The sequence below is a fragment of the Acipenser ruthenus genome, chromosome 26, assembly GCF_902713425.1.
Source record: "Acipenser ruthenus chromosome 26, fAciRut3.2 maternal haplotype, whole genome shotgun sequence".
NCBI lineage: Eukaryota > Metazoa > Chordata > Actinopteri > Acipenseriformes > Acipenseridae > Acipenser > Acipenser ruthenus.
Window position 1 is genome coordinate 5,359,229 of NC_081214.1, and position 13,691 is coordinate 5,372,919.

Here is a 13,691-nt window from a genome sequence, read left to right on the forward strand (position 1 = left end):
GTACTAAGTTTTATTCTGACCAGATAGAATAAACACTGCTATGTGTGTGTGGTTTGATACTTTGACATTTCAGTTCTGTTCCCAATCCTTTTCAGGGATGGAATTAAGACTCCCATTGCATGGCACTGTGATCCATTCCTGGTTTTACTATGAGTTTAATGAGACATCCACGAGCTGGTTGCTTATACACTGGGGCTAATCAAGCTCTTATTAAAACCTGGCACGTGTGAAACTGCTATGCAATAGGAGTCTTATTTCCATCCCTGCTTTAACTTTCAAAGCAATAAGCTGCCAGTTGACATGAACTTGCACTGATGGCCTTGGTTATTTATTTATTACATTGTGTGTCAGGCACACACTTTGTGTAGTGCAAGCATGTGTGTTATAGGGCAGCGGGTGTATAAACACTTTGGGACTATAGTGTGCGATAGGCAGTGAAGGTCAGGTGCTGGGAATACACTGGACGATGTTTTATTTGCAGCCACCTTCACACAGATTGGTTACGCTCAGCAGCTTTTCCATATCGTGTGGCTCTGTCAGGTTACTGCCGTGGTGTATCTTAATCCTGAAGGGTTTTATCACTGGTTACAAATCAGGCTGTGTGCTCCAAGGGACGGTGATCACAGTATGAATTAAGTCACTTAAATAAGGGATTGTTCTTGATTTATCTGTCAGAGAAGAGGCGTGGCCTTTAAATATAATAAGCATTGAAGCAAGCTGTGCATCATTTTAAACCTTGACTTGCTTTAAATGTTGCTGGTACTGTATTTGAGTTCAGTACATCTGTTTTGTTTCATTCTGTGATTTTATTGATGCAGGGGACACTTAGGTTAGTGCTGTACAAGTCCTAACATATAGCATACAGTTTATATTTTACAGCATACTAACATTGTCACTTGTGATTGAAAAAATAGCAGACTGACTGTTAAGGGAGGTTCTGTGTCTCAGCTTGGCTTTAACCATACTGTTTGAATTAACCTCCCAGTTCCACCATATTCTGTTCCAGAACTATATTTCTGCTTGTGGGCAAACTCATGCTGTGTTCTTTAATGATAGCATTTAAAATGAGACGTTTTGCTGTGGGTTTGGTCCCAGTCCCAGTGGAACCTGTGAACTCAAACTGCCTATCCCTTCAGTAGCACGTCTCCTGCACTGCACTAATTGGGGAGATAAGGACAGCTACTGTTGGGAATCACTCAACTTTTGCAGCGTTTGATTGGATGTACCCATCCCCTTCGGGGGGGATAGAAGACTCATTGTGCACCTGAGAGGCATGGCTCTGTTTCCATGACAACAGATTTGTCCAGGTGCTCTTGTGATTTACTGTACCTGTACAGTATATGACGAGTGCTTTTGGAGAAACTGTAAGAAAGCTAAGTGGCTCAGTAGGTGTAGTTCTGTGTTTTTTTTTTTATTATTTATACCAAAGCAGTTTAGCAAACAAGAAATCATCTTTGACTTACACTGAAGGAATAGATTGTAGAGTTCTGCTCGCGACATTCAAAGCCCTAAACAGACTCTGACCTGACAATCTGCATTTATGTATCATCCTCCTACGCTCCTGTTTGCCAGCTGCTGTCTGCTGATGTTGGTCTGCACTTTGGCTCAAGTCCCAAGGTGACAAGAGTCTCTAGAACTCTCCTCCCAAGAGAGATATCTCTAAGTCCAGCCCCCGAATATAAAGTCTTCATTTAACCCTGTGTTGCACTGAATCCATATACCACAGTTAAATCACAGGGGAACCTGTAACCGGATGACAAAGGGACTGAACATTGTGTTTTTTTTAAGACCGGTGCTAACTGGACTGCTTAGGCAAGGTGTTTTTTTTAACCAGTATAATTGGTTTCCATGCTGTGTTATTGACCTTGCTTTAATGATGTTTCTCCCTTGTCACCTACATTTATTTATTGCTTGTCTAAGAAGGCGCTGTATAAGTACAGCCTTCTAGTCTATTTGACTTTCAGTCTTTATACAGTAAAGAGATTTCAAATTGCAGTATGTTAAAAACAAATGTGGAATTGAGTCTGTGTTTCACTTTATTACAAAACTTATCTACAGTAAGCAGCTCACAAATAGTGTTTGCCACTTGGACTTAATCATTAAAATATCCATACCGTTACAAATATCTGGTTTGTTTTAATGCATTTGTGGGTAAAACATTGTGCTCAGTGGTATACACTAGATAATAGCGTTTTTAAGAGCAGTTTGCTGTCGTTTTTTATGTTTGTTTTTGTTCAAGGGTTTATGGTGTTCCATAACTGATGCACCCTGGTTGCAGCACATGCAGAATTTCGTGAGCTTTAACGTAAAGGACTGGAAACCGTGCAATGATAACCATCCATCAGTTAGTAAAAATGAGACAACACCCATCCACTAGGAAATCTAATCTCCTTCCACAGCTCAATGCTGGAATCAGCCTAGAACGGTTTCCTTTATCACGTCCAGATCATGTCATTATACTTAAAATGACCAAGTACAGTAATCATCTTAGCTGCTGCCAATCCAGCCATGTTCATTTTCATCTACAGGCTTTAATGCAATTAACAATGGATTATTTTAGATAGTGCTCCAAATCCGTTTAGCTATTATACCGCCTTTAATACATCAACATAACATACATTTAAAATTGCGACTAAGTGGTATGTTATTTGTTATTTATAAATTGGACATTAATAATAGACCACTCGTCTATTACAAATCGCTACCTTTTCTGACAGCTGTTTCGGGCACTGTACTGAAGCCATATATCTGACAGGACAGCCAGTGTCTTGTCATACCATAGGGACATTAAGGGTTTGTTTAGTACTTAAAGATATTGCAGATGATAGTACAGGAAGTCTGTGGCGCTAGAGAACATTTGTGATAAGAAGAACAAGAATGTCAGTAACACACATACCGGCTACGCCTGTAAATACAACATTGGAGATCATAAAAAAGCAGCGCACAGTGGCCTAGGTTACACCCACTGCAGCCTGAAGCTAATGAAGTACTTTGCAGTGGTCTTGTCTTTAGAATACAAGAAACGTTGCCTTTAAAGACTTTTTTTTAAATCCACTTTAGTGTTTTTGGAGTTCTTTTTTTGTGTACCATACAATTTAATTTCTGTTCCATTAGGAGAAATGGAATGGTTTTCGGTCAGGTCAGGATCACATTGGAGAAAGAACGGTTAGGCGGGCTGTGTATTAACTTTTTGGAAGCCCCGTTGATGTAATGGTAGCAGAGATATGGATGCTAATGATGGTTTTTCAGCCATTAAAGTAAGCAAATTAAGGTATTAATAAATACATGTTTTAATGTTTGTGTGCATTAATGTATCATTCCTCGATAGCAGCGGTATTTATTTTAATTTGATTTAACACATCACCCCAAAGGTGTTCCACATTTGCTTCATGCATCTCATTGCAATGCAGTGGAGAACACAGCTGTAGTGAATTTAAAGTAAACCATGCTAGAGCCTTCATTTGATGGTGTGGAGCGGTTGCGTCACAGCCCAGATGGTAATGGCAGGGAGAGAGACTCGGACACAGAAGGCTGCAAATTAAATTGCGCTAATGTGCAGTTTTAATCACAAATAAGCAAAAATAACACAGTACAAACACTAACAAAAAACACACTTGGCCAAAGAAAGGCACAAGGGCCAAAATAAAAGGTTTTAAAAAAACTCACAAATGTAAACAGGCAGCACAACATGGACCGCAAAACACGGACCTCCACCTATGTCAACCTCATTAATTCTGTAATCCTCAAACACCCGTGAACACCTATTTTATACACCTGTGGCTGCAGCCTAATTAATCATTTGTTCAATTGTCAGCATTCCCCTGTGTTTTAGATAGAAATTTAACCCCCTCCCTGCCAACCCAATATTCCCAACGCAAACACACACTGGCAGGGCTTCCACCCTGCCACACTGCCACAGAGGGTCAGCCCACTCAAGCACCAAACACATCTGCAAAAAGGAAATGATTCTGAAACTGTCTGTGAAGCGAAGTTGTGTCTGGGGGGGGGGGGGGGGGGGGGGGTGAAGAGAATGGCTACTGCTTTATTTAATCACATGAGATACCCACAGGGCAGTTTCACTTCTGAAAGGTCTGTATTGAAATTACCGCACAGTGTTCCACTCTTGTAATCGGAAGCTGGTGACACAATGGTAGCCGACACCACAGAGTTCTCTAAATGAGGGTTCACTGTTCAGCAGCAACAGACAGGCATCATTTCACACTTCCTGATTCACTTCATCACTCGGCATCCATGACTTGGCAACTGTGATAAAAATATAGCTGATCTGAAGACACACATTTGTGCTACTAGTGGGCTGAGCAGATAGACAGAGGTGTGAGTAAATCATGTTTTTTTTTTTTTGTTTAGTTTTTTTTTTAATTAGAATGCACTGTAAAGGTAGTGGGCTAAATTACATTACCATAGAAGTCAGAGGTGCTTTAGATGTTAAAAACTATAGACTGTTAAAATAATGTTTGGTGGACTCTATTGTTTTGTATGCACTTATGCAAACGTCTGATATGAATGGCCAATGTTCCTGAAATGTATGTGTGAATGTTTTTCTATTTTGCCTGTGGTTTATTATTAGATAGCCTGTACCTACCCCACACTGTTGTACTTTGCACAGATCATGCATAATCATGGCTACTGGGTGGGCAATTCTCACTGGCTATGAAACTGAACCCACTACAGCATTAACTGTAAGTACTATAACTGAGAAGGTAAAGGGGATATTTTGTGGGGGCACAATACTGGTTGGAAGTAACATTATAAATATGCAAGAGAGAAGGGCCATTCCACGAAAATGGTCCATTTGTTATGCTGGTCAATGATATCAGACCGCTGGCAAGCCCAAGATTGAGGTCATGGGTCTACTCTGATCGTGAGAAAGTCTAGGGCTTGCTGGGAGTTGGATATTGATGACTTATCCATGCAGCAATCATTTCCAGTGGAACAGCTCTTGTAAAAAAAGTCACAAAAAGAGAAGAACCTCCTAATACAGAAGAGATGTGAGCCTATTTTCTACTGTACACTCACTCTTCTGAATAAGTGAAGGAGCTTTGCATTCCCAGATGTTTGCCGCTCCCTTCGTGTTTTTCATTAGCTGTGACAACTTAAATTTGCGGTAAATTTTGCTAAATGTGCTGAGTCTGTGAAGGTCGAACTCCAAGTGTAACTTTTTCCTATCGCACGTACTTAACATCTCCAAATTGCATTATGTGTGCTAAACCTGAGCAGTAAATATATGAGTTTTATAGATCTGTGGTTCGTAGTAAATTAAGACCACATATAATTAAACAGAAAAGGGCTTTTTTTCTGTGGAAAATCAGCATTCAAATTCATTAGTGCAGAATGTACTGTAGGTTTAGAGCTCTATAAAAAAAAGAAAATTAAAAAAAAGGCCAATATTTACTGAGTCAGAAAAGTATCAGTTTTAGAAGTTCAGAAAATGATTCTGTATGGCTAGACAAACATGACTTTACACAACGTCTTTATTAACATCAGTGTAAAGTGTACAAATATAGCTACGTATGTCACACTTGTGTATCTTCATAACCTGAGCTTGATGAAATGATGCATAGATACAGTATTTGTTACACACTCTGCCAATGGTGACCGGCCTTTTCAAGATACGGACTCTGGATTGGCTGAGCTATTGCAGGCTATAATCATGACTCTACTTGTCTGATTTTGATGAACATGAGCAGGATCAGTTGCTATGTTATGTAGACCTTGCCCTGGGTGTAGGTCATAGTGACCCACTCCTGCTTTGTTAAATGTCTCCTTGGCAGGGTTAAATCTGTCTTACTAACCCTGAGCATGACATGTGTCAATGTTTTTTGAAAAGTAACCATTTTTATAACAGGAAGCATAACGGCTTGGTGAGATGGAGAGGCCTTTATTTTTACATATTTCTAGAGAACTTTTTCAGAGAATCAATTGTGATGAAATTTGGTTTGTACATTCTTTTCTGCAAGTTATTGAGAGCATAGTAATCTGAGGATGCAGGTATGTCCGTATACCACTATTACTTTTTGCATGCGTTCTTTAATTTCCCTTTTTCATGCTGAGCTGTAACAGCGCTTCTAGATAATGTTTATAGGCAATCTTATTGTAGAAAGTAATAGCAGGAGCATCCCGTGTGCCAAGCTGGTTTCAAGGAAGGGAGAAAGCTGTACTTGGGGGATTTAAACAAACTGCAGTGCTGTCAACCAGGTTTGAAGCACAGTGAAAACTATAGAACAATGTTGTAAACAGGCACCCAATCGTTCTCCTGTGTGTGCTGTTTAACATGATTGCAGGACACTGAGGTTTCAACTTGCTGGGACACTGGCTGGTTTGACATCTGGAAAGGAAAGTTTAGCTATCTTTTTTTTTAAAGCTCGTTCTAGTAAGTTTGTATACATTTACCTCTGAGGGGAATATTAATCTATCGGTCTTAATAACCCAAAGTGAAGTCGATAGAAGTCGGTAGTACCTGGTGGATTCACAAAATCCAAATTGCTGGCAGAAATGTTCTATATCGCAGCCCAGTACTGAAAAAGCAGGATAGCATGAGAAAGTTTCCAAGCCAAGCAGAGGGTGGTCCCGCCGGTCCAGACTGCTAAATAAACAGTGCTGATATATACCTTGTCAGTAAATGAACAGCGCACTGAAAAGGACCCTCTTGTATAATAAAATGGCTTCAGGGATTGCACACATACACACAAGTTCAGTTACTGTAATAACCAATGCAGAGGAAATTGCCAGATTACAAAGATATACAGTTTTGATCAGCTATTGATTAGGGCTTGTTTGCCTATGGGTGCATGAACTACTCATAAGCAATGATCAGTTCAGGGCAGATATAACTGAGACGAAAGGCCATTTTAATAATAAACAACAGGGCTGGCTGCAGGACTAGTGTGAGTTTTTAACAGTTCCTTAAAAGCATTTGAAATATTGAACAGTTGTCAATTTTACTTTCGTTTGCTGCATTCTGCCCGTTTTGAGTCAATCCGGTTTCAGACAGGCATCAGCAAGTTATCAGAGATGTCTTCCTTCCTGTCTTTCAACCCACATCAATCCTTTTTATTTTTTATGAGACTGAATTTATTAACCTGTGTAAAGAATGCTGGTGTATATTTTTTATATACAACAGCATTGCTCTTTTCCACTAACCTTGATAATTCACGATTGCTCCATGGACCACTGCCACTGTCCTACCAGCTAGGAATATATGTTTATACACTACAAACTATACCACTATTGGCATCAGATGATGAGAGTTGTTTTTTTTTTACACGAAATGTAATTACAAATGTGATTGCATAGATATCAGCAATGAAAATATTTTTGAAGTATATACCCAGTAGCATGTTGCTAGGAGGCACTAAGTGTGTTGGTTGATATGCTGTTTTATTAGATGAGTAGCTGTAGCAGCTCAGTTAGATTTAATATTTGTTTTAATTAATAGAGTTGAAATACATTTTCCTGAGCCTGGCCAGTGAACAATACATTCCAAGCTCTGACATCAGTGTCTAAGTATGTTCTACTGCAAAAAAAAAAATAAAAAAAACAGATGTGCTGGTTCTGAACCTTTTTTTAGCAGTGCTGTTAAGGTTTGCTCGCTTCTCATTTGGAGAAGGTTTGGCCAGCGTTCATTTTCGTGGACAGGTTCGGGTATGCTGAAAACAGGTGGCCCTAAAGAATGGGAACTCTATAGTAAATGCGTAGCATAAGTATGGTCAGCTGTCGATTTTGATATGGGTTTTCTACATGTAAGTAATAACACCATTGACACCTATTGCAGTTCAAAGTAGAACAATTGCATCAGCAATTTAAATTCAGAAAGCAAAAAATAAAACCAGCAGAACGGTCTGACCAGTGATAGATCCGCTGTGCCTTTCTTGTTCATTTTCGATTCCTCAATCCTTCTGAAATAACAAGCCGAGCATTTTCTTCCCTTTTCTGGGTGTTTTTGAGGAAGAGAGCCTCACTTGCGCTCAAGCCAGCCTGCTTCCGTCTCTTAATCATTGCTGAAGCAGCAGCAGCAGCAGCAGCAGCAGAGCATTCTGTGAGTCTCTGTCAGAGCTCTGTGGTTTTCCTCTTGGAAAACACTCACCAGTCTGTGCTACAGATGCAGTCCCTGAAACCGGCAGTTGAAACTCACATATAGTCAATCACCAAGCCTGAGGCTACAACTTTGCTGTGAGTACTGTATTCTTTCTTTACTTTCATGCTTCTCGTTCCAGGGGAACGCTGCTCTGAAATAGCCACGTGCTGTAGATGAAACTCTTTTTGTGTGTTTTTTACAGTTTAGCAGATCTGTTCACAACCAGTGTATGGTAGATGGAAATTAGCAGTAGCTGAAGACAACGGTGTCATCATCTAAGGGTGTGTGGGCCTAGTATGGATTTAGCGTTTACATATTTAAGGTTATCTTATAAGTCAATGTGGAAAATATATTTTTCCATTGAAATATTTATAAATTGCTGTTATTTCTGACTGTGAATTCGATGAAGACGTAAGTTTCGATGACTAATGGCAGCATTTCAACCTAAAGTTCTTCAGCTTGCCTTGTGTAAAAGAAGCAGAAACATGCAATATGTAGCACATACTTTTTGTGAAAATCCTCTGCTCTTCACCTGACTGATTTGTTATGTCATGGAATCCCCAATATATGTTCGCTTCTTAATGTTGTAAATCAATTTCAGTAACGATGAGCATGACGGCAGATCTGATCAACTCAGAAAGATGACGAGCAGAAGGTTCTTGATTGGGAGGGGCTTCTGTATACAAGAATGGGCAAATTACTGTTGTTGTCTGTGACAGAGTTTCACCTTGTCCTTGATGCCCCTGGAGGTCCTATTGACAGTGTTATGGTGGGTGTTTCAACTTGCTGTTCAACCCCTGTATGTCTACAGCAATAAATGGCCAGCTAGATTTGGGGCAGTTATTTAGGGGATGCTGCTGTAGTTCAAAGCTTTTGATGTGTCAGTGCTTTTTAACCCTGTGTCCTGTTTTAAAATCCTTCCAGATGGAGTGGAACCAAACCAAACTGACAGAACCGTTTTATGTGGTGTGCCAGCAAGTTCTCAGATAGAGCTTTAGAAATGAAAAACCGTCCTTAATAATGCTTCGAGGCAAGGCATTTCACTATGAACATGCAAGTCGCAAGAGTTCAAGTCATGTACCGGTAATTGCTTAGATTGGGTTTGGCATATGCTCTTGTCATCTCAAGTAATCTGTGCTGAGTGAAACTCAAATATAGTCTTCGAGTGCACTTGTGCTTGCTTTGCAGTGACAAAGATTGTTTGAGGCACTATTAAGATGTAAGGCTTGGGTTGATGCCTGGTTGCTGCTACACTTGTTGTAGCAAAAAATATATGCAATGTGTTGTGCATTACTGCTTAAGGAAAGAGACTTTAAAAAATAAAAAATGACTTCATCATTGAAAAGAACAAAAATAACCAGTTCCTGTACTCATTTCCCTAAAGTTAACCAGTATTCACAACTGCCAGCTTGTTGTGGTATCACCTCTTAACAAAATGCAGTGTTAAGTCTGCACACGTTCCAGGGATAATTCATTTGCACCTTAATGTAATTGCAATGATCTCCCCTCCGTGCTCAGTGCCTCATCCTGTACATTGCACGCTTGTCATTGAGCCAGCTGCCAGGTTCATATGCAGGATGCTTCTCGTTTCCCTTCAGAGTGAAGGGATGCATACATATCCAGCTCCCAGGAGCTGCATGAGGCCGAGGCTTTAACTGCTCTTCTGGAATGATTCATTTTTGAGTAGCGCTGCGGTTGAACAGATTACACACACACCCTCAGCTCAGCAGGCACTTTGCACATGCCAATGTATTAAATCAGGACAAACCGGCACAAAAATACAATTCCTCCAGTGTTGTGCCTCCACAGACTATGAAGAAAGGGGGTTTAGGGTGGACCCTCTGGCAATGTTAACAAGCATTCCACTGGTTCAGTTTTGAATTAGCTGGGTCTGGGTCTCTGCTTACCTATGCTTTACCATGCTTTCACTGTGCTTTGTTACATCTTGCTTTTACTATGGGGAAACTTTTGTAAGTGCTGTTTTTTTTTCTTTTTAATCCATCAGTATTTTGAGAGGCTATAAAAGGATCCTTCTTCATTTTTCTTTTGAAATTGCTCTTTTGAATGACGGCAACAGGCAAGAAAGAAAGAAAACTGAATCATGACAAAGACATTTCAAAGCAAAGAGTGAGTGGGCATGTACAGTAGAGACAGTAGAATTTATAACCCTACACACGAGCTCAGGAAAAGAGGGTCAGACCCTTTTGGATAGTTAGGTAACATTACTTCTATTGAGCGGTGTCACTAGGATACTTGTAACTTTTTACGATTATTTCCCAAATCTTATGCTTCCGTTTGCAGGTTTTAAAAAAGCACATTTTAAAACAAACCTGTGTTTTCAATACTAAAAATTATATCTGATACCACGATATATTGCCTAACTTAGTTTATGGTGATTTCCTATTTGCACACTGCTAATTGCATTGCTAATCTCACAATACATGCTGTAATAAATATGCAGTTTGAGAAGGTTCCTGTTACGTTTATTCTTCCATAGACAACTTGCTCATTAGCATCTCAAATAAGCTAAAATAACTTTATATTCTAAGTTGAAATTTGATAGATCCTGCTGTTTTCTGGGGACCTGACTCAAAACTTTTACAGAATAGTTTCACATGGGCTGCAACGATATCATGCATTTAAAATATCCTTTAGCTTTCTAAACATTAGCACTTGTGGTATTTCTTGGCAGCTGGAAGAAGCCGGAATATTAATATTGTGTTATCCGTGTCTGCCAGGCGTGTGATTTGTGTGGATGTGGGTTAGCTGACAGGAGAGATGATGTATCTTTCTTTTTAAAAGCTGGGACAGCATTGCTCTCGGTGCAAACTGTGCAGCACAGCCTTCCTTAAAGCGTCACGATGGGTTCACACGCGGTGCAGGTCATGTCATTAAGAAAGAAGAAACCCCATACTTCAGGGTGTGGACGCTGGAGAGCTCAGCTGACATGCCACATTACCCACTTGCTCATTAAAACTAGAAGCTATGTACGTACAGGACTGAGTTTGTCCACAGCAACGTTTTTACACCGGGGCTGCTGTTTTGAAGAATCTTGTTTTCTGGCATTTCCTGATTGGGCAGGGATTGGTATTCTAGTTGGAGTTTCTTTGGGAGATATATGCACTGCCTAAAAAGATTACTGTGGAATAAATATTTGTAACTAAGAAAAATCTTAAGCCTACTTTTTCGTGGATATGTATTATAGTAAAATGTTTGTTACTCTTAAAACCGTGTAGTACTTTTAAAATATTTTTTGTTGTTTAGGATCCTCATTGAATACAGTATGTCTCAGTGTTTCCATCTATCTGTCTGTCATACTCTGTCATACCTTCTCACCAAACGTTTGATTCCTATAGGATTGCATTTGGGTACATTCCAATAAACCGTCGATTTTTATATGAATGTCACAAATATCACCGTGATTGTGAGATTCCTTTGTGTGTGCACTGACGTATCTCAAATTGATATGCATTATATTGCAGTAAACCAAAGTCTTCAACGTTGATCTAAGCAGGTTTAGCACTGCAGGCCCAGTTTATTTCATTTTTATTAAGCATGGGTTTGCTTTAAACAGAGATCCATTCATATATATGACAGCTAGGGTATGTTCCACCCACGACGGGTACATAGAAGTTATTTTATGTATTTGTAAAGCAGCAGAATCACATTTCAAATGATATTTGAATGCGCAGCTAAGCCATTTCAGTGTATTTCAGTGTACTCTTAATCTTAGGATTTAGGGTTTAAAGTCATGGATGAAATGCCGTCATACAGTAGTATAGTGGGCTTCTTTTTACTACAAACCGGCCACATGCCTCATAGGAATTGCTAGCTCTTCTGTTTTCAATGTACAAAGACTTCAGTTAATTTACAGCTTTGTTTGCAGTGTGCCGAGCCAGCACAGAGCAACCGTACCAGAATAATTCCAGTGTTGTTTACTTAACATTTCATTACAGGAAATGTCTCGGTCGAGTTGATGGCTTTACCTTACTGTTAGAGACTCGGCTGCATAGTTTGGCATCGGCAGCAATGCCATCAGCAACTTTAGAGATCGGTTTCATCTGACGGGGTTGCATGCCACTATGCAAGTGGCCAGAAAATAAAAATAACAACTCAATGAATAGATTGTAGGACCACTGTAGGCAGCCAGGACGACATGTGTGAGCATTCTTCAATGATAACTGCCTGGAATTCTTTCTGGGAAGTTTTGGATGGAAGTGTGTTCTAAAAAGTAGCCTGTACAGTTATAGCTTTTGAGACTTTTCCTCATGAGCGTTCAAGCTTTCTGTAAACAAGTACCTGCTAGGGTCAGCTGAGCATCAGACTGAAAGTGACTACACATAAAAACTGCATCTTTTATTTCATTTTTATAAGAAACTAATCAGTTATGGGGGGGGGGGGGGGGGAATTAAAAAGTACAGGCTACATATATGTTTTTTTTTGTATCATGAATTTAACTATTTAACTGTTACTGTCTATATATCCTGTATATATTAAAACCCTGGTACACAGGTTCAAATCCGGATGAACAGTATTGGGGGTTATGAGTCTGGTCCAATGTTAAATATACCTGTCTCTGTTTTCCAGGTTCATCGGGCTGAGCTGCTGAGACTAATAGCACAAGATGAAAGGAGCTGCAAAGGGAGGTCTGGCCAAGCCTGGGCTCCACTGTCCTGAGAAAGGGAGGCCAGTCCCTCCCACCACTGGAGGGATGAAGACCTCCAAATCATCCAGCTCGCTGTCTTCAGAGGTGCGGCTCAGCAAGGTACCCCACGGCCACGTGTTTCATGTAGTGCCTTCTTAGTGGTCTTTTCAGTTGTTTCATTTCTGTTTTAGAATTGTAATTGTTTGTTGAGGGATCAGATTACAGATTCATTTATTACAGAGCAGCGTTGGCACCAATTTTTTTTTTTTGTACAGATTTAGCAGTGAATAACAAATCTGTCTGGGGGGGTGGGGGCTTGGATAAACACACTGAATTATTTATTTAATGTTTTACAGCAATACCAGTTTTTTCTTTTTTTTTCGTTTTGAACAAATATGGTGCAAGAGTAGCACTGGAGAATATGTTTAGGGAATTCCTTTAGGGAATAGTCCTATTCACAAACTTTCATAAGTTTTTAAAAGAATGTTTGATAATCATGAAGCGAGATGACAGATTAGTATGCGTTTTTAAAACAGTTTTGAAAGTTAACAAACTTTTTAGAAAAAAAAAACACATTCTTTTAATAATGAGCTTTGTCAATAGAGCCCATTGATTCAATGTTTGTGTGCCTTAACTTTTGTGTCTTATCAGTAATGACACTGGATAAGTTCAGTTCATACTGGGGGGAAGAGAGTGCTACAGCTAACACCTTGCAGTTTAGGGGGTTCTTTCATAGCTTCACCCCCATTTTTCTTCCACAATGGCTTGGGTCTTTGAGGTGGCACAACTGAATCAAATCAGTAGGAACTGCAAGCACTTCATGGAGCAACAACTGATCTTCAGGCTTTTTGTCACCTGTTTTATCTGTTTAAATGCTATGGCCATACTTTTAAACTAGTATGGCCATAGATGTTTTTTCTTTTTATCACATCTTTTTATAGAAGTCAGGTA

The 13,691-nt window shown here is 39.6% G+C and overlaps 1 protein-coding gene across 7 annotated transcripts in view; it reads left to right on the forward strand.

Annotated features, from left to right (window-relative positions):
* Positions 1-13,691, forward strand: part of LOC117430373 (cytospin-B-like) — a 79,917-nt gene that overhangs the window by 3,883 nt on the left and 62,343 nt on the right. For 2 of the 7 annotated variants that reach the window (XM_059001017.1, XM_059001016.1), the window contains exon 2: positions 12,683-12,860. In XM_059001017.1, the coding sequence (XP_058857000.1) occupies positions 12,720-12,860 (141 nt within the window). In that variant the 5' untranslated portion in view covers positions 12,683-12,719. Of the gene's footprint in view, positions 1-8,036; positions 8,191-9,079; positions 9,179-12,682; positions 12,861-13,691 lie in introns of those variants that run through there. The other 5 variants (XM_034902637.2, XM_034050362.3, XM_059001015.1 and 2 more) reach the window with 5 other exon arrangements.